This window comes from Microtus pennsylvanicus, chromosome 13, assembly GCF_037038515.1.
Source record: "Microtus pennsylvanicus isolate mMicPen1 chromosome 13, mMicPen1.hap1, whole genome shotgun sequence".
Classification (NCBI taxonomy): domain Eukaryota; kingdom Metazoa; phylum Chordata; class Mammalia; order Rodentia; family Cricetidae; genus Microtus; species Microtus pennsylvanicus.
This window is the reverse complement of record NC_134591.1, coordinates 42,770,770-42,792,101: the sequence shown is the minus strand read 5'-3', so window position 1 is coordinate 42,792,101 and position 21,332 is coordinate 42,770,770. Positions and strand designations below refer to the sequence as shown.

The 21,332-nt window shown below is 51.2% G+C and overlaps 1 protein-coding gene across 4 annotated transcripts in view; it reads left to right on the top strand.

Annotated features, from left to right (window-relative positions):
- The first annotated feature begins 7,380 nt into the window (after window positions 1-7,380).
- The window catches only part of Acot11 (acyl-CoA thioesterase 11), a 53,792-nt gene continuing 39,840 nt past the window's right edge, over window positions 7,381-21,332 (top strand). The window contains exons 1-2 of one of the 4 annotated variants that reach the window (XM_075944907.1): window positions 7,385-7,499; window positions 11,196-11,816. Coding sequence is in view for 1 of the 4 variants with exons in the window: in XM_075944911.1 (XP_075801026.1) it covers window positions 12,289-12,321 (33 nt within the window). In the remaining 3 variants the exon portion in view is untranslated. Of the gene's footprint in view, window positions 7,500-7,525; window positions 7,608-11,195; window positions 11,817-12,145; window positions 12,322-21,332 lie in introns of those variants that run through there. The other 3 variants (XM_075944909.1, XM_075944910.1, XM_075944911.1) reach the window with 3 other exon arrangements.

Here is a 21,332-nt window from a genome sequence, read left to right as displayed (position 1 = left end):
CCCGCAAGACCTGTTCTTCTACAGCACTGCCACCCTTGGGTCCCATGATGTGCCGAGGTCATCTCCTGCACCTGGCTGGGTGTCCCCAGGTCTCTCAGCACAGGGCCGCTGGGAGCAACCCTTTTCCTGATTGGCCTAATGTCCCCATCTCCTGTGAAGCTGGTAGCGGTGTCAGGGAGGTGAGGCGATATCTAGGCCCTTCCTCTTTTGTTTCCCAGTGGCTTCCTGTGCTGCATTTGGCTGTGTGTGGAGCCTTCCCATTCTCCTCTGCTCCCTTCACCCCCTCTGTCTTATCTTCCATTGTTGAGTTAGGGTCTCATTACATAGCTCTGGCTTGCTTGGAACTTTCTACGTAGATCAGGCTGGCCTTGGATTTTCAGTGATCTTCCTCCTTTACTTTACAAATGTTGGGGCCACACCAAGGCACCAGAGTCTATCTGTCCCTGGCCCCAGCTGTTTTTCCATAGCCCAGAGAGGTAGGTGGAGCAAGAAGTCACATTTTGTCTTTTTACAGTTGGTCAAACGGGACCCAGATAGCCCAGGTGGTCTAGAACAGGACCCTTTGCCTTTTGGGGGGCTTTAGAGCACAGGGTCTGTGTGGAACTCTGAGATCAGACAGCTCGGGTTGCGGTGACGGCTGTTAATGTGTAAGCTGGGTGGCGTTGGGCAAAATATTTAGTCTCTTTGAGCTCCACACCCTCGTCTATGACATGGGGTCTAATGTCCAGCTCTCAGGGGGAATACTTGCGCATGAGAATAATTTAGTACTGTTGGCAGAGGTTATCTTGAAATCTGATAGGCATACAGAGCTCCCTTCCAAAATTCTCACCTAGTTTCAGAAGGTTCGCAGAAACCCTGGAGCTCTCCAGCCCCCATGGGTGACCTGAGAACTGTGGGTTCGTTCCCCGATGAAGAAATGTAAGTAGAGAGAGAAGTATGGAGGTGAAGTATCCAAGGGGGCTGCAGAGATGGCTCAGCAGTTGAGACCCTGACTGTACATCATGACGACCAGAGTCGTATCCCAGGACTGTCACCTAACATGCCAGGCGTCCTGTGCATGCCTGCAATGCCAGTTCTAAGGGTCAGGGTTAGGAGGCTCACTGGGACTTGCTTCAGGATCTAGGGTAAGTATGGGCCACAATCCCTGTTTGCAAGTTTGGTCTACATTCTCCTTGGTCAGGGCCACAAACTGAAACCCTGCCACTGTGTCTGTCCCAGGTGCTGGGATTAAAGGCATGCATCACCATGCTGCCTCCTGCTGCTGCCACTGCTGCTGCCACCGCCGCCGCCACCACCTTCTCTTCTCCTCCTCCTGCCCCCATTTTTGTCTGCTTTGATTTCTTTATTTGTGTGTATGTGCTCCCACCCTGAACCTGTACATACAAGGAGTCAGAAGAGGGCATCAGCTACACTTTTCTATCGCTCTCCACCTGTCTCCCCCGGAACCTAGGGTATGTGTGCACTGTGCGTGTGCACATACTGTGTGTGCACTCTGTGTGTGTGCACATACTCATGTACACGTGGGCAATACTAATGAAACTTGATAGATTAAAAGAAAGGTAGGGCAAGCAAGAGAAAGAGAAGATATGGAGTTGGGAGAGGGATGTCGGAGAGTCCAGGCACCTTTATTAATCCCAGCACTCGGGAGGCAGCGGCAGGTGGATCTCTGTGAGTTCGAAGCCAGCCTGGTCTATAAGAGCTAGTTCCAGAACAGGCTCCAAAGCTACAGCGTTTTATTACTTTTTTGTTGTTGTTTTGTTTTGTTTAGGGGGAGTCCATGCAAGCAGTGTTCATGAAGGGCCAGAGGACAAGTTTCAGTCAGCACTCTCTCTCCTCTGTGGGTTTTAGAATCAAGCCCAGATCTTCTGGCTTGGCGGCAGTCTCTTGCGCCACACCCGGTTAGTTTAATTCTTTTCTTTTGTTTTGCTTTTGTTGTTGTTGTTATTATTGTTTATTTGTTTGCTGTTGGTTTTTTTTTTTTTTAAACCTTTTGCAGACACTTTTAATCACTGCATGGCTGTAATCAAACTTTTTTTTTTTTTTTTTTTGGTTTTTCGAGACAGGGTTTCTCTGCAGTTTTGGAGCCTGTCCTGGCACTAGCTCTTGTAGACCAGGCTGGCCTCGAACTCACAGAGATCCACCTGCCTCTGCCTCCCAAGTGCTGGGATTAAAGGCGTGCGCCACCACCACCCGGCTGTAATCAAACTTTTTAAAGAAACTTCCAAGACACTTGTCATCAGGTCTGACAACCTCCTTCGATCACTGGGATCCACTCGGTGGAAGAAGGGAGCTGAGTCCTGAAAGGTGTCCTCTGGCTTCCACACACACCCTGTGGCACCTGTTCACATGCAAACACAAACATCCAAAATAAATGATATAATACAGATTTTAGAATCTCTCGGAATAGAAGTGGAATGCGCAAAAATTTGGTCCAGCCAAGTCTTGTGCTGCATCCTAACATCAGAGAGACCTGTGCAACGCGCCCCCCCCCCCCCCGCCCACCCGCAGCCTTAGGTGGAGGTGGGGTCTTGTGTGAGTGGTGCTGAGGACCTATGCCAGCCAGGTTAGAGCTGATCACAGGATAGAGGCTCTGAGGAGGAAATAAGGGAATGAGGTCAGCCATCTGAGCTGGGGAAGTCAGAGGAAAGCCTGGTGTTCAGCACAGAGGTGTCAACAGGTTGGTCCAGACCGGTTCTAACCTAGTGAGGATAAGCCCAGGAGAGCGGTGCGAGGAAGCCGAAAAGGAGACAGAAACTGTTGGGAAAGCAAGCAGGTCTGTAGGAAGGGAAAGAAAAGGACAGGAAACGGGAACCGCATGGAGCTGAAGTCACCAATATTCCCCATAGCCTGTAATGAGGCCACACTGTTTGATAGAATCAATCTATCAATGTTTTGAAGGCCTAATTTGATTACAGGACTGAACCCCATGTCAATTACTTTGATAATCTGACAATTCAAACCAAGGAAGAGATAAAAGGGGGAGAGAGAAGAGCTGGGGGAAAGCAAGGGTCTAGACACCTTTCATTTTTTTAAAAATTATTTATTTATTATGTATACAATATTCTGCCTACACGTATGCCTGCAGGCCAGAAGAGGGCACCAGACCTCATTACAGATGGTTGTGAGCCACCATGTGTTTGCTGGGAATTGAACTCAGGACCTTTGGAAGAACAGGCAATGCTCTTAACCACTGAGCCATCTCTCCAGCCCCCATCCTTCATTTTTTTAAGTGTGTGGAGGTCATGCACGGTGGTCTGTAGATGACAGAGTTGTGGGAAAGCGTGCATTTGTATCGCTCCTCCCTCCCCTGCCCACACTGAGGTACCCAGACAGGAGGGAGAAGAGACTACTGTGGGGTGTGGACTAGTTCATTACTGATCGTGGGGCAGCAGCCTAAACGCAATGCTTAAGTTGATAAAGCAAGGAATTGTATGAACACACTACAGAGAAGAACGAAGCTGGATCTGGCAGCTCAGACCTGTAGACCTGGCTATTCAGGAGACTGTCTCTGCAGTTGGGGACACAGAGGTCCTTGTAGACACAGAGAAGCTTTAAGGAAAACCAGGAATGTTAAATACACAGGGACTACTTCTTCTTCTTTTCTTCTTCTTCTTCTTCTTCTTCTTCTTCTTCTTCTTCTTCTTCTTCTTCTTCTTCTTCTTCCTCTTCCTCTTCCTCCTCCTCCTCCTCCTCCTCCTTCTTCTTTCTTCTTCCTTCTTCTTTCTTCTCCTTCCTCCTCCTCCTCCTCCTTCTTTTTTGTTTTTGGTTTTTCGAGACAGGGTTCCTCTGTAGCTTTGGAGCCTGTCCTGGAACGAGCTCTTATACACCAGGCTGGTTTCAAACTCACAGAGATCCGCCTACCTCTGCTTCCCAAGTGCTGGAATTAAAGGTGTGTGTCACCACTACCCGGCAGGGGCCTCTTCTCAATGGAGGAGATAAAATACTTTTTTTCTGCCCAGAAGGCTGTGAGTGGATTTTGTTAGCTACCTGGTGACCTTTTTGCTATCAGTGGAGGCAGACCTCACCCCCTTTTACTATAGAGGCAGACCTCACCCAAATTTCCCAAAATGGTTATTCCAGACTCTTCCCTCCCTAGACTGTTACCCATCCTTAGGGGGAGATGTCACAAGTATTTTATGGCCTGTTGAGCTCTATGCTGTCGTCAGAGACCACACTAGGTTCTAGGCCTTCTAGCTATAGAACCTACCCTCCTGGTCACGTGTACTGTGTAAAAGAGTCCCTGTGGAGTCACCCCTGAAGCTTTATTGTACACCTGGAATCGGATTGATTGTTGCTTAGAAGCCGTTCCCCAAAGGGTACTGTGTTTGAAATAGGCTGACAAGGGACCACCTGGCGTTAGACTCTCCAAAGCCTGATCCGGTTTGATGAAGTCAGTCTGTACCGGGTTTGCATTCTCATCTCTCTGCGTGGTCCGATTCCCTGTAGGACACTGGCAGACACGCCCTCAGGTTTCAGGGATCAAACTCAGGTTACCAGACTTGGTGACAGACTTGCACCATTATCCTCAGAGTCGTCTCACCGTCCCCAAAGACATATTTCATTTTAAAATCGTATGTCTGTGCATATGTCTGTGTGTGGGTATGTGATACGAGCACCTGCATCCTCAGAAGCCAGAGACATCAGATATCCCTGGAGCTGAAGTTCCGGAGGCAGTGAGTCTCGGCTTGGGTGCAGGTTCTCTAAAGAGCAGTGAGTACTCTCTCCACCGAGCTATCTCTCTGGTTCCTTCTTATTTGTCTGTGTCTGTAGGTGGGAATATGTGAATGCCTCAACATGTGTGTGGAGGAGACAGAAGAGGTGGAAACTGGTTCTCTTCCACCATGGGGGTCCCGGTCCCAGGAACTGAAGTGAGGTCATCCGCTTTGGTGGCAGGTGTCTTTATTCAAAGAAAGATCTTTTTTTTTAAATATTTATTTATTTATTTATTATGTATACAATATTCTGTTTGCGTGTATGTCTCCAGGCCAGAAGAGGGCACCAGACCTCATTACAGATGGTTGTGAGCCACCATGTGGTTGCTGGGAATTGAACTCAGGACCTTTGGAAGAGCAGGCGATGCTCTTAACCACTGAGCCATCTCTCCAGCCCCCAAAGATCTTTTTTTTTTAATTATTTGTTTATTATGTATACAGTATTCTGTCTGTTTGTATGCCTACAGCTAGGAAGAAGGCAGCAGATATCATTACAGATGGTTGTGAGCCACCATGTGGTGGCTGGGAATTAAACTCAGGACCTCTGGAAAAGCAGCCAGTGCTCTTAATCTCTGAGCCATCTCTCCAGCCCCTAAAGGAAGATCTTGTTGGCTCAGTAACATACTTCTAATTAAACTATAGATCAGGGGTTCTCAACCTTCCTATTGCCACAACCCTTTAGTACACGTCCTCATGTTGTGGTGACCTCCAGTCACAAAATTATTTTTGTGGCTACTTCATAACTATAATTTTGTTACTGTTATGAATCATAATGTAAATATCTGATATGCAGGATGACTGATATGTGACCCCTGTACAAGGGTCATGTGACCCACAGGTTGAGAGCTGCTGCTATAAATCAAGAAAAGCCCTAGGTGCCAGGCAAGGCCCCTTAGTCTAGCCTACCATTGGCAAGGGTCCAGGATAACCTCCACATGGTGGAAGCTCCACCACCTGAAAGGTGGCCACTCACACAGGAACGCACACCCTACCACTCCGAAACAGCACAGCCAATATGGTCGCTTTCTAAAAGGGACAGTGTGAGGGCTGACTGTGTGACTTGGTTGGTACAGTGCTTGCTTGGCATCCACGGAGCCCTACGTTAAATCTGCAGCCCCATAGCAAACAGGCGGGCCTGCAATCCTAGCGCTTGCAGGTGGAGGCAGGAGGATCAGGAATTCACAACCGTCCTGGCCCACAGAGGCTGCTGTCTTAGAACAAACACAATAACAAGATAGTCCTGAGGGCTGGGATGTAGCTGTGTGATAGAGTGTGGGATCAGGCCATGGATTCATGGCCAGCTTCACAAAAAAGAAAGAAAAGAAGACAATCTGAATTTCTCTAGGGTTCCACCACTTGTTTCTGGTGTCACACTAAAGTAAGCCATGGTTGATGGCAGACTCATGGCAGTCTGCCAGAGCGAGAATTCCCCTTCCCTGCAAGATCTGGCAGTCCCACAGGGCTCCTGGTGTCCCTGGATGTGTCTCATCTGCACTTGGAAAATGGTCTCGCTTGTCATTTGCTGTCGAAGACACCTAGGTATCTAGGAGCTGAGGCTGGGCCTTAATGCTCCCAGCTGAGGCAGAGCTGGTCTGTGGCTGGCTGATGCCAAACCCATGGGTGGACACTTGCAGCTCTGACTGTGAAGGTCTCATTCTTAGTGTGCGCTAAGCAAGGTCATACAAGTGACCAAAGGAAGACCTTTGTTGTCACCAGAGGTCTCCTACTGGAGGGCTTCTCGGACCCAGTGTGGGTAGCCTCAGTAGGTGGGTCTTTGTTCATAAACAGCTATCCTTTTGTCCCCAGAGTGGCTGGGGCAGGCCAAGTTCCCAAGGAACTCTTTGGGCATAAGTCTGGAGGGACAAGCTCCTCCAGGTCCCCCCTCCCTATAGAATGCACTGGACTGCCAAAGTCCCCCACCTCCTCAACTCCTCTTTCAGGGACCACTATTGAGTTATCTGATCCCTTCTGAGTTTGACAGATGAGCCAGTGTCTCAAACACGAACACTGGTGGGCATCTTTTACGTGGCCCTCCAGTCCTATTTGTGTGTTCAGTAGCATGTAGTTCATACTATATATTGGGTAAGGTAAATACCAAACCCTCCCCCGGGGCGGGGGAGGGGGGAGGTTGAAGGATAGGGTTGGGGGCTGCATCCTCAGCTCTAGTCTATCTGGAAGCCACCCCTTTTTGTTAACAGTGGCTCTCACTGAGTGAGGAGGTCAGTGGGTGCTGTTGCCTTTGTCTAGTTCTGAATCATCTATTTTTCTGTACCCTCCCTCCCCGAGTCAATAATCCTACAAGTATACTGGGAGTCCTGTGTAGTATCTCATCCAGCACACACTGCAGTACTGGGCACATATTAAAGGTGTGGTTGAATAGCAGATCATACTAAGACTAGCAAGCTGAGAAGTAGCAGTCAGCTTTTGCTTCCAGTAGCGACCAGGTGCCCACTTTTCCACCTCTGTCCTGTGACCAGGGCTTGACAACTTCCGGGCTGAAATGTCTACTGTCGGTTGGGGTCCTGACCTCCAATATCTTCCATGCGGGGCCTGGACCTCTGAAATCAGCTGACCGCACGGCCCTGGCTGGCCCCACCCGCTCCAAGCATGGGAGGGAGGGCATAGATTGGCCCAGGAACTTGTCTGGCCGCTCCCGCCTTCTGTCTACAGCCGGCGCTTCCGCTGCTGCGGAGCTCCAGCCTCCCCAACAGTCGCTGCTCTGGCACCCAGGGAGTCCTGGACTCCGCCCTGCCAACCGTGGGGGGTCAGGATTGTCCCAGCACTTGGGTAAGACCCCCCCCCACCAACCCGGACTTGTCACTGTTCCCCTTCTGGAAGGGCACACGTGTCCCTGGCGTCTCAGCTCCGTGGGTCGCTTCCCTGTGCAACTTTCAGGTTGGTCTCTGCTGGGGACTGTCCTTTACTCAGGCGAGCGTTGCTTGGATGCTGGCCTCCATGAGGATGGGGGAGGGCCTCAGGCTGGCCACCGGGGACCTGAGGGTTCAGACTCCCCAGAAGGTGCGCCTTGTGATGACTTACTCCGAATAGCCTGAGGTGAGAACAATTCCTGAGCAAAAGCCAAATCTGGGAAGTTGGACTGGGCCCAGACCCTCAGCAGCTGGCCACGTGGGAGGTCCACTCTCACCAGGAGCTGGCAGAGACTAGAATCCGTGTATCAGAACCTATTAGACTGGATGGTATTCAGAGCTGGTTAAACTTTGCTTCTCCTGTGGGGTTCCATCCCTTCCCGCCTCCGTGAGCGCTGCCTCTCCTCTGCCTGGGGCAGTTTGTGTGCTTTCCCTTGCTCTTCTTTAGAGGCTTTTTCTCCACAAAGCCTGGGGTTTAGAGCGAGTGCTTGGCTCTGGGCTCTGAAAAGTCACCTCTGTTTCCTCTTCTGCTGGTGTTACTACTCTTTTCTTAGCCCCTCCCTTCCCTGATGCCCCACCTACTCTTTATCTCAAAGCTTCCTTTAATCTGCTGGGCCACACTGCTGGGGACAGCGAGAGGGTGACAGTATTCCTGCATGCCTTCATTTGATCAGAGGTTTATGCAGGCAGGTACTTCCGTTCACTGTGTCCCCTTGTAAGATTCTTCCACTGCTAGATGCTCATTGAACATCTATGTCCAAGGCTCACCGTGAAGGGGCAGGGTATTCTGATGAATCTGCGCCATTCCACTGCCAGATTACTTGAGGTTAAAAAAGAAAAAAGGACACCAACTAAAAAGAGAAAAAGTCTTGGTAGGGACGCGGTCTTCCTCCCATGCACAATGCCCTGGGCTCGAGTTCCAGCAAGGACCAGGGATACAGGACTGTGAAGTGTGAACAGGTACATGCTTCTGTGCAGACTATTGAGGCGGGGTCGAGGAGGCTACCTGGAGGTGGTGGCATTTCATCTGCTGTTGCTGTGGTGACAGACTGTCAAGTCTCTGGGTCTCCTTATCATATCCCCACCATAACGTGCCATTGATCTGTCTCTCTGGTCCAGCAGAATTGACATCTCTAGGGATTTTGTTAGGCAGGCTTAACTTCTGCTTTACTGAAACAAAAACCTTATCGTATGGGGGCTTGAAAGATGGCTCAGCAGTTAAGAGAACTGGCTGCTCTTCCAGAGGACCAGGGTTCAATTCCCAGCACCCACATCACAACCATCAGTTCCAGGGGAATCTGACAAACACTTCTGACTTCTAAGGGCACTAGTGGTGAAGTAGCTCTTAAACATACATGCTGACGAAACACTCGTCTATATAGAATTAGAAAGAAAAACAAAAAAACTGGGTGGGACCCAGCACCCTGAATGTCAAGAGCCCTTTGGGTGTCCCTGATGCAGGCTGAAGTTTGGGCCCTTCTAGGACCTAGTACAGGCATCTGAATATGGAACTGTGCTCTGGGTGTTGGGGAAGGGGCCCAGAGATGAGGGAGATGTGATCCTTGTCTTTGGAACTCCATGGATGCCCATAGAGACATCTCTGTAGTAACAGATGGGGCAGAACCTCTGAGGACTCACAGGGACCAGTTCAGACAGGATATGAGTCTGTGAGTCGCAGGAGCCTCTGTAGAGAGATTGAGCTCTCTGTTGTGCACTCCTGGGGATTTAGCCTCACTCAAGTCCTCCGATGTCTGAGTGAAGCCCCTCCCACAGTGTGCCTGTGGCAGATTCAGCTGCATGGGGCTCTGGACTTATAGCCAGGAGAGCTGAGTCTAGACAACTTCCACCAAGCATGTCTTTTCGAGCATCCTTTTCCACCTCTGGTCTTTACTCTGTCTATGTCTAAGATAGAGGCTCTGGATTGAGGCTGGCGAGCCTGAGGCTGGCGAGCCTGAGGCTGGTGAGCCTGAGGTGGTCCTCAGGAGGTGGTCCTCCGGAGAGACGAGAGCCTGGGGTTGGAGGTTCAGTTGCGGTATCTGTTACATTAGGTGTGGACTCAGTAAGATGAGCTGAATCCAGGTCTCTTGATCTGCTTTCTTCCTTGCAAGGCTTCATCATGTTGGGCCTGCTCACCAGGCGCAGAGGAGTCATAGATAAACCCTGTTGCTGGTCCATGAGGCCCTCTGCAAAAGGTTCGTGTCCCCGAAGCCCAGGACTGTGCTGTCCTGTCAGGCCTTCGGCCATGCCCCTCCTCCCAACCTGCCCAAGCCCATTCAGGCTCTAGATTGGCGTGAGTACCACCTCCTCTAGAAGCCACTTGGATCTCTCTAGTCCTCGGTGCCGTGTGTGTGTGTGTGTGTGTGTGTGTGTGTGTAGGCCAGAGTTATTTTCTTCAATTGCTTCCTCATCTTTAAAACCGTTTTAACTTACTTCATTTCTGATCATTGAGTATGTGTGTATGTATGATGTGTGTATGGCAGCGGGGCACATGTGCCATACATCTGTAGAGGTCAGAGGACAACTTTGTGTGGTCAGTTCCACCATTGCGTGGTTCCGGTATTTTTGGGCAGTATCTTAGTCAGTGTTCTATTGCTGTGAAGAGACTCATGACTAAGCAACTCCCATAAAAGGAAGTATCTTACTGGGGGCTTGCTCACAGACTCAGAAGTTTATCATCATGGTGGCGAGCATGGCGGCCTCAGGCAGACATGGTGCTGGAGAAGCAGATTTCCACATCCAGATCCACAGGCAGGGCCGTAGGTCAATACTGCAGCTGGCTTGGGCTTAATGAAACCTCAAAACCAGCCCCCTAGTGACACACTTCCTCCAACAGCCCACCCCTATTCCGACAAGGCCACACCTCCTATTTCTTCTCAAATATTTCAACTCCTTGCTGACCAAGCATTCGGTTATATGAGCCTATGGGAGTCATTCCCATTTAAATCACCACGGGCAGCGAGCACCCTTGGCACGCTGAGCCTCCTCATGGTCTCACTTTATTTGTTGAGACAGGATCTCTCAGTGAACCTGGAACTTACCCATTCTGTTAGATAGGCTAGTCAGCAAGCCCTAGGGATCTTGTATGGGATCACAGGTGCCCACCACTGCACCGAGCTTTTTACATGGGTGCTGAGGAGCCAAACTCAGGTCTTCAGGCGTGTAATAACAAGCGCTTTGCAAACCGAGCCATCTCCCCAGCCTCTACTTCAATTCAGAGGATATTTGCTTCTATGTGTCTGCATCCAGGTGTATACATGAATGCAGACACCCTTGGAGCTCAGAGACATTACATCTCCTAGAGCAAGAGTTACAGATGGTTGTGAGCCACCTGACATGGGTGTGGGAACCAAACTTGACTCCTCTGGAAGAGCAGCAAGTGCCCTTTACCACTGAGCCATTTCTCCATCCCCCCCCCCTCTTTTTTTTAAATGACAATGTCTAACACAGTAATATAGATCAAGCTGGCCTGAAACACACCAAGTTGCCTAGGCTGGCCTTGAACTCATGGCTGATCTTCTACCTCAGCTTCCAGAGTATTGGGATGGCAGGCATGAAGTAGCAAATTGGGTGCCCATCTTGCTGTCTTTAGTGTATGACTTCAGTTTCTCATTTGCAGAGGCCGAGTGCTGGTAACTGACAAGAACGCACAAGACAGGGCGTGAGAGCCCTGGATTCCTAGAACAGAGGCTTTGAGAGAGGAGGGGACTTGCTCAGAGGCCTGGGCGTGAACTCGAGCCTTTGGCAGAGGACATTTTATCAGCTGCATGGTGACAGAAGAAGCAAGGGGCAGACGGGACCGTCCCATCTGCTCTGTACTGGCCAAGCGCCTAGGATGCATCCCTTCCCAGCCCCGAGGATTGTCCTTGTGGGGTAGGAGCAGGACCAGCAGGAAGTCTGAATCTCAGAAGGGGTCTGGTGTTCTAGGATTCATCTTTAGCCGCTTTGGCCTCCAAGACTTTTTGTCCTGTCCAGTGTGAGCCTCAAGCCCTCTGGCTCAAATCTCTTGCAGAAGTGACAAAGAAAGTAAAAATCCTGGAGGGCTATCACCTGTTGATGGCCTTGGATGCGGGCGTGCACAGTGGACTTTGGCAGGTGCCTCTATTAGAAGAATCACCAGTTTATAAGGAAGTGGCTGTTAGGGGCTGGTGTATTGTCTCCCAGTTCAGCAGTTGCTGGATACAGGCCTCCTAGGCACAGGAGCCAGTGGGCAGCACTCCGGAAGGTGAAATCCTGGCAGGTGGGTCTGGTGTCTCTCTAGGAGGCTTTGGCAGCTCTCTGGCATCCTGCCATGCTCCAGCCTGCCCTCTTGCGGATGAATGGAATCCCTGGCCAGAGAGCTGGAGCTCTGGGATCTTGGAGCCATTCTGTTAACTAAGGGCAGTAGGTAGAGGGTTGGAGTTTGGCTGAGTCTAGAAGCATAGTCTGGTGGTGCCAGTAGGTGGGCACCAGTTCCCATGTGGCTGTGGCCCAGCTGGCGGGCGCTAGGGAGCCTTCTGTGCTAGGGTTGGGGGGTGCACAGAGGGTGGATTGAGGAGAGGCCAGGACATGGGGCGGAGATATTAACAGCTGGCCCCGGAGGGGGCGGGAGCTTGGGAGGAGGAGCTGTGAGAAGCCGGCTGCTTTTGGAGAGGCTGGCTGCCTGTGGCTCAGGTGACCAGAGGCCCTTGAGCAGCGCGCAGAACCCCCAGGGCCTGGCAGGTGGAGCAGCAATGATCCAGAATGTGGGAAACCACTTGCGAAGGGTACGGAATGGTGGGTTAGGGTGGATCGGGAGCCAAATGTGGGGTTTCCCCTATGTGTGGCCCAGAAAGTAGATGCTTCCGTCTTAAGTCAGGATCTACATCCCCAGCCTCACTGTCTGCTGTTCTGCAGTCCTGTCTGGAAGGAGAACTCACAGAACCCACGGACTTCTTAAGTTATAAATGGTAGAGTCGCCAAAGAGCCGTGGGGACAGCAGGCTCCCCCTGGCTGGCAGTTTGGGGCTGGGTGGAATGGAATCCTCTGTAGCAAGTTCTGGAATTCATCCTGGTGCCGTGTGTGTATGTGTGTGTGTGTGTGTGTGTGTGTGTCCTGTGCACAGTTCTCCTGCCTTCTGAGCTCAGGGCTTGGAGTCTGCTGACCTCCCTAGCTCAGGACTCTAAGTCTACAGACCAGACAGAATTTAGGGTGTGAGGGTGTGTGTGTGCAGGCAAGAAGGAGAGTAAGGACACGACCATGTGAGGGACAGGCCATGTGGGCACGTCCTGTGGAGTGACCTTTGGGAATATATTTTCCCGGATCCTCCTGACTGGGACTTTTGGAGCGGAGATAGGTGCTGAGGTCCCAGAAACACCCAAGCGCTCAGCGGCTCACTGGGGGCCTTTGGCCTGGTGCCTGGAGAAGGACCCAGGACAGCCTGGGCAGCCTGTGCAGGACACAGTAGCTGCCAATTGAGGACGTTTCCGAAGAGGCCTTTAAAGAAGGGCCCTGGGGGCAAATACATGTCTCACCAGCCTCTTTGCCAGCTGCCATTCAGCTCCAGCCCCAGGAGTTGATATCTCATCAAGTCCCCCGATCTGCTCTCACAGCAGAGGGCACCTCTGAAGGTAAAGTAACTGTGGCACCTGCTCACCTGCTCAGACTTACCTAGCAGGTCACCGTCTTGGTGGCATGCTTGTCCAGGTCTCCAGGTCCCATCATCCTTCCCTCTGTATTGATAGTAGCATCATACTGCCTGGCTTCTTCTGCCTCGGTGAGCCACCTAGACTCTCTCCAGTTGCTGCACATTCTGTACCCCCTGCTCCCCAGTGATCTCAGCCTCCCTGTGCCTCCCCTAGCCTGCCGTCTCTCTGGTAGTTTCCGTCTCATTCCTCAGATTCAGCTGGGATGCTGCCTCCTCCAGAAAGTCTTCCTAGATTTTTCACCACGCCATGTACCCTTTTTGAGCCCCGCTCTCACTGGGATGGGAGCTTGGCTTGTATCTCTATCACCATACCCCAGCGAACTTTACAAGCTGTGCTTAGCGTACCTAGGCCTGGCCAGGGGCCAGAGGATACCTAGAGAATGAATGTGGGCATACAGTCTTTCAGCCAGGCCCAGGGTGGAATCTGAGCCGCTGGGCCTCTTGCTCCTGTCCCCTGAGCCCCGGGTAGGATGTCCTCAGACTCCGACTTTGCCAGGCAGCATGCTGGGCGCATGCACATTTCCTTGCTCTGTTCTGTGGGGCGGGCTCGTTCTACCCTCCCCGTGGTGGCTACTCTTCACTGTCAGCTTGGCTGGGCTCAGAATCTGGGGATGTCTGCGAGAGTGTTTCTGTAGAGGTCTAAGTGAGGAGGAAGACCCACCCCGAATGTGGGTGACACAATCCTATGACTGGAGCCCTGACTGAATAAAAAGAGAAAAAGGAGACAGTATTAGGATACCAGCACCATCTCTGTGCTCCCCAACTGTGGACACGGTGTGACCAGCTGCCACCATCAGGTCGTTGCCTGCTAGACTGTGTTTCCTCAAACTGTGAGCCAGGACGCGCCCTCCCATCCTTAAGCCCCTCTGTTGGGTGTTTGGTTATAGCAGGAAGGAAAGTAATCAATGCTCTCCACCCTGTTGCTCCCTCCCTACCCTCAACCCAGGTAACTCAGGCTCAGAGGGGTCAGCAGCCTGTTTAACGGCACAGAGGCAGGAAGTGGCAGTGCTGGGATTTGAACTCAGTGGTCCTGGTTCAGAACTTTTCTGAACATGAGCTTAGCATTGCTACCCTGAACCCTGACTCAGCTCGGCTAGCATCTAGCCTCTGGCTATGGATCTGAGTGTTGGGTGTGGAAATTGGGCCACAGGGCCACAGGGACCTCACATTAGTTAAGATGACATTCATCGCCACCTTTGAACTTGTGCCTGGTTGGCAGATCTTGAATTTCTGTGGCCTCTTCTTAATTTCCTTTGCTCCAATGGAAAAAAGAAGAAGAATTTGGGAACGCTTTCTTTTTCTTAATACTGAGCTATTTTTATTTTTATGTTTGACACAGGGTCTCATGTAACCCAGGTTGGTTTCAAATTTGATAAGGATATTGCCAAAGATGACCTTGAACTTCTGATCCTCAGTTATAGCCTGGTCCAGGTCAGCTCCCAAAGGGGCTTAGCAGCTGTTTTGACTCTACAGCTGGTGATGGGCTATTTGACCCCATTCTCCTGAGACTCCTTGCTCACTTGTACTAATGGCAAGCTGGAGTAGACCAGAACCAGCAGTGGGCATCTCTTCTCTGCTCATAGACCTGGGTGCTACTGCAGACCTCCACAGGACCCATTGATTCCTTTGAACCCCAGGACAGCGGAAGTAGCTTCTCCATACTTCATTCTCTCCAGCCTCATTAGGGGTCTAGATCAGAATACGCTGAAGTTTGGGAAACAGCCCTTGGATTGGAATCTTGTCTTTCTCCCTCCTTCTATTACTTCTTCCTCTTCTTTTTTGTTTTGTTTTTAGATAGTTTCACTATGTGGCTCAGAATGGCCTCCTCTTCCTGATCCTCCTGCCTCAGCTTCCTGAGTAATGGGATTACAAGTATGTGTCATTGTGCCAGGCCTGGATTAGAATCTCATTTTCAGGTCTGGGAAGTTGGCTCAGTGAGTAAAAACACTTGATGTGCAAGCAAGAGGATACTAATTCAAATCCCAAGCATTTATGCAAAAACCTTAGCGCAGCTGTAATAGTGGCAGAGCTGGGATTTGAACTCAATAGTCCTGCTTCAGAGCTTTTCTGGACATGAGGCTTAGCATTGCTACCTTGAGCCCTGACTCAACTGGGTAGCATCTAGTCTCTGGTTATGGATCTGGGTGTTGGGTTCCAGCATTGAAAGGTAGAAACAGGTAGTCCCGGGAACTAGCTGAAATTTTAGCCTAGTTTAAATTGTCAGCTTCTAGCTTAGTGAGAGAGCTTGCCTCAAAACGATGATGTGGAGAGGACAGGACACTTGACATTGCCTCTGACCTCATGCATGTGCAGAGACATACATACCTACATATTCACCTATATGCACCACACACACACACACACACACACACACACACACACGAAGGGAAAAAATCTCATGTTCATCTATTATTCATGTTGTGACTCTAGCTCAGGTGTTAGTCCCTGAACCCCTGTGCTGGGCGATCCTAGACGTCCCCCAGCCTTGGGTCTGAGGAGTTGGCATAACGCCTCTGATGGTGGTCCTCACCATGTGGCAGGAGAGGGGAGGCCGAGAGACAGAAAATGATAATGCCCATCATACAAGAGGAGCTCAAAATGACTGAGTGGATGAGTGCCCCAGGGCTTGAAGGGGTTGCGGTGGTCATAGAAGGTTCTCTGGAGGAGAATTGAGGCTCAACAGTTTGTTCAGGAGCTGCATGTGAACCCCAGACTCGGCCACAGGCGGATGCCCAGTGCTCTCAGTCTGTCTAGTTGATTTGTTTTTATCCTTCCAGACACAGCTCAGTCATCACTTCCTCTTTGGCTTCCCATCCCATGTAGCCCCAGAGGTAACAATGTCACCTTCCAACGTTACACCTAATTAGCTTGCTCCCTACATGGGTGTCGACTGAGGGTACGGAAGGTGCATGAGTGTGCTGTGACTTGTGACGGTATAGGATCCCAGCTGTTGGGCTAGTAGAGGAGAGATAAAGGCAGGCAAGCCATGGCGATGGAAACCTGCCATAAATACCGCGAATGACAGTAACAATGAGTGTCATCTATGGTTTACCTGTGTCTGAGCATGCTCGGACTCAGTCCTTATAACTCCGAATGCTCTTGTGTCCTCTATTAAAGATGAAATGGAGAAAGAGAGGGTAAGTCTCCTTCCCAAGGTCACACAGTTGTCAAGGGACATTGAACGAAGGGCTTTAAACTCAGGCTGTCTAAAGAGCAAGAACTGAGAGGGTGGGGGTGGGGTCCTGAGCAGATGACATCTGAGCAGGAGGCCTGGAGGCTGAGGAGGTGGGGTCTCATCTGGGCAGAGGGAACCTTTCCCTTGCAGGCTTTAAGGCAGGGGAGTGCTAGGCACCTTGAGCTCTGAATGACGCTTCCGTGGTTCAGAGTGGCCTGAGCCTGGGAGGAGCAGCTGCCAGCTGGCTGAAGTTGGAGGGACTACAGCTGGCCTTGGAGTCTGGGCTGGAGTCTGGAGATTTGTTGGTGTTATTCTTGAGCTTTCTGGGGGTTCTCTGGTTCCCTGTTTTAGTTTTTGTTTAATTATTTTATTTTTTGAAACAGGGTCTTACAATGTAGCCTGGGCTGCTCTTGAACTCACAGAGATCTGCCTGACTCTGCTTCTCCAGTGAGGAATTGAAGGTATAGACCAGCATCCCTGGTGTTTCTTGACTTAGTACCTGATTTTCTTTAATTGGCCAGCTCCAAATGGTCCCAGCTACCTTCCTATCACCCCCCTGCTCCTCACAAGAGGGAGTTTGATTAGGACCAACCAGGAACCCATGAGGCACTAAAGAAGGAGCCTGGGCTTGGGAAGTTGCTAGCTTGGGGCCCCTTCACCCATCTTCAGTTGACTATGGAGGCCTCTGCAACTCCAGTGAGTGGCCTTGCTGTTGTCTCTGTGCACTGACAGCATAGGCTGGGGCACCCAGGCTGTCTGAGCTGACCCCACAACACACATGCCAGGGGCTGGGGCTCCTGGACCACCGCCCCTCACTTGTGCCTAGTGTGGTACTTCTGCCATGTCGTCCCCCTAGAGCCTTGGGAGAGCTGCCCGAGAGTGAAGGGGTCCAGAGACACCAACTCATTTTGCCTGTGTCGACCACACTCATCATCTGTGAGCCACTTCCGCCTCTGCGGGTGTTGTTAGAACTGCTGTTAGGAGCGGAGACGCTGGTGAGCCACAGAACTTGCATGTCACTGGCCGGGTTAAATAATCACTCCTGTTTCTCATCAGTCTGTGGGTTTCTGCCATGGTTCAGTGGCAGGGATTGTGGGTCAGGTGAGATGGTAAAATGGTGGTTTCTGCTGAGGCCCTGCTCAATGTCAGGCATATTTAAATCCCTGAGTGTTTTACATGGCTGTTGGTTTTTAACTGGTTTTACAACTGAGAAAGTCAAGGCTCTGGTTTTACATCACTTTGACCTAGTTAGAGGTTTAAACAATCATGTCTGGGGGCTGGAGAGATGGCTCAGCACTTAAGAGCACTTGTTGCTTTTCCAGAGGACCCGGGTTCTATTCACAGCACTCATGGTGGCTAAAAACCCTTAGTAATTCCAGCTCCAGGAGATCCAATGCCCTCTTCTGGCTCCACGGGAACCAGGCACAACTGAGTACCCAGATATACAAGAAGGAAAAGTACCCATGTACACAAAATAAAGCAAATACATTAAAGATAAAATTCTTGTCTGGCCCCAGGCTCCAACTGGGCAAGACCCTGAATGCTGTGGCTCTCACCTTGTCCTAGGCTGACCTGGGAGAGTTGACAGCCTGTCTGTCATCTTTGCCTTAGGCCTGCTCTGTCCGGTGGCTCTAGGACAGTTGGTACGGCCAGCTGGGTCCCTTGCCAGTCTCCTGGTCACAGGCCTGTGTGTGTGCCTGCCATTCCAGGCGTAGCCTCCCTGCAGGTAGGACATGACATTAGAGTCATGGCAATGACGAAAAGGACCAGTGTAAGTTAGGGACATAGGAATGACCCAGACCAGACCTGTCCTCCATAGGGCAACTGAGGTGGCCATAAACTGATAATGACAGCACAGTATAGCTAGACTGTGGCAGAGGAAGACTGAGGTGGCCCTCATCACTCAAGAGCGGCCCAGGCAGGCTTCCTGGAGTAGGCGACAGTTCACCCTGTAAACGTCTCTGTGGGGGCAAGCAGGGTTCAGCAGAGAGAGGCACATGTATGGAGAGCCAGGAAAGAGCCTGTTCCACAAGTAAAGGAGAGTGCGCCCGTTGACTGGATTTCTGCTCCCCTTGGCCATACGATATAGCTGTCTTTTCAAGAGCTTCCTCGGTAGCCATAACCGCCCTCAGTAGATGATATATCGACGAATTGTTACTTGAGGCAGCCCAGCGGGCAGAGCCAGCCTGGGAGTGGGAAAAGCAGGACCTTGGTGGCATATTTGTGCCCTAGGCAAGTCCTTTGGACAACTGGGCTTCTACTTCCTTCCAATGGCGGAGGGAAACCTGTCCCTGGCAGGATTTGCTGAGAACTCCAGTAGGAAGTCTGTAAGGGCTGCCACACTGTAGGAATGGCTGCGTGCTGGTATGCTGGCTGGCTCTCAGAGCATCTCTCTTCCTCTCTCCCTTTTTTCCTCTCTCCCTCCCTTCTTCTCTCCCTCCCTGTTGGGGTATTTTAGACACTTTGGCCTTGAACTATGTGGCTGAGGCTGTCCTTGAACTCCTGATCATGCTGCCTCCCCTTCCCAAGAGCTGGGTCTTTGGTGTGTGTCACTGCTGGGCTTCTCGGGATATTTCTCACCTCCTGTATACATCCACGTCACAGTTTAGAGAGTGCTATATGAACCTTAGCTTCCCCCTTCAGAGGTATGGGAACCAGCGCTATACCAGCGGCCTAGACTGGACCTTTGTCCCACATCTCACTGGGACCTGAGGTCCTGCTTCTCACTCCTTGGCCTTGTCCTATCTGTGACTTGAGAACAGGTTGTGATCCACCCTGGGGTGTGTCCTTGCCTGGGTCAAAGAACTAAAAGAGCTGCCTGTGGAACTCCTTAAGGCAACCCTCGTTTCCCAAAGCTGTGCGGGTCCTCATTTCCTTCAGATCCCTTATGAGGCCTGCAGAGACCAGACCAGCATCTTGTTCTTCCCCAGGTTACAGTCCTGTGAGGTGTGTGTGTGTGATTTTCTTGTGTGCTTGAATTCTGTGCACACGTGTGCACATTTCACACGTATGTTCAGGACTCATTGATAGAGGCCAGAGGATGACATCAACTGTCTTGCTCTATCCCTCTTCTTATTCCCTTGAGACAGGTCTCTCACTGAACCTGGAGCTAGGCTGGCAGCCAGAAAGCCGCAACAGACTTCCTGTCAAACACACACGTATACACACACCACTACACACATACACACTCACACACACACACTATAGCATGACCCCACACTTACCACACCACACACACCCCACCACACTCACACACACACACAACCACACACACACACAACCACACACACACCACACAACCACACACACACCACACACACACCACAATCACAAATACACATCTCTCACACACACCACACACACACACCACACTCCCCGCCACCATCACTGTGTTTTCCGGCCCACATGGCCATGGCTGACGTTTTATGTGCATACTAGGGTTTTAAACTCATGACTGAGCAGCAAGTCCTCTTATCCACTGGGCTACCCCCCAACCATCTGACTGGCTTTCTCCCAGCTCTCTGCCAGCCTCAGCCTCCTGACTATAACTGGGCATGTGGGGTCACGCTGGGCCCTGTCACTGAGCAGGTTTGTATTAGCCGACTTTTCCATGATTCATTTTCAGAGAGCAAGTGATGTGTCTGGTGAGACGCCTCTGGGAGGTCAAGGCGTTTGCCCCCAAGCTCTGTGACTTGAGTTCTGTCCTGAGATCCACGTGGTCGAAGGGAAGAACGGAGAACTGACTCTCACAGGTTGTTCTCTGATCTTCCTCACACAGGCAGGCACGCTGCACACGCCTCCCCCACCGCTATATGTAAATAACTAAATAAAATGTCGTAAAATTTTTTCAAATGAGAGCAAGCGGTGAGCCAAAGGTTTAATGACTGTGGGGCCAGGGGAGGGGCCGTCTTTAAAGGGAGCCAGATGTGGTGGGGGGGAAGCCCTGGTTGTTTCCCAGCCCCCCCCTCAGCCTCTCCCCAGGGCCCTGAGGCCCTCTGAGTCAGGGTAGTCCAGCCCTTCTCTTGCTTTGAAGATAAAAGTCAAGCTTCCGGGGTTGCAGGGCCTGGAAGGTGTGTCTCACTTGAGAGTGAATTTGAGCCTGTTGCCTTGGCCCTTTGGATGGGGATTGATGGTCCTGACCTGGCAGCTCTGATGTTTTTTTTACCTGAAAAGATCCCCAAACCTAGGAGGGCTCCACTGGTTATACTTGCTCTGGCTGGGAGCCCAAAGGCAACCTTGGAGAGTCTCCGCAGTGCCTGGCACTGGTGACGGGCTCCCTAGGGATCCTCCTGCCACACCTGAGCTGGCTTTCCTTTGCCCTTGATTGGCCAGTCATGGTGTGGAGGGGTTCTCTCTCTGGTGTCCATGCCTCCTTTCCCTCATCTGCTTCATTCAGGTCACTGTTATGGAGTAGAGCCGAAGACAAGGGTTAGTTACCCAAGGGTCCAGCCCAGCATACAGTAAACGCATACCAAAGAGTGGATTTCCAAAAAAGGACCTTTGAGCTGGTTCCTGAGTACTTCTTAGATGCTAGGTGCCTATGCTGTGGGCAGCTCTCTGACTCTGGGGTCTCCCTCCATCTGCTGTACCCCTTAGCAGATGAACAAGTTCCAGGATTCCCCAGCCTCCATGGAAGCAAAGCCCTTCAGGTCCCAGGTCTCCTGCCAACCACTGCTCAAGGGGTTCCCGCTTCCACTTGGCAGCCTCTCAACCTTTTCCTAACTCACCTTGCCTGGACTCTGCCCCTGCATCTCTGTCCTCTCCTTCCCCACCTGCCTTCACTCTGCTCACCGTGTCAGGGAACCTGTCAGGGGCTCCCCCTGCACCAGGTTGACGGCTCCCTGGTCTTTTCATGTGTGTTTGTTCCTGTCTACATCCTCCCCCGCACCCCGGGGACCATGTCTTCTGTAGTTTAC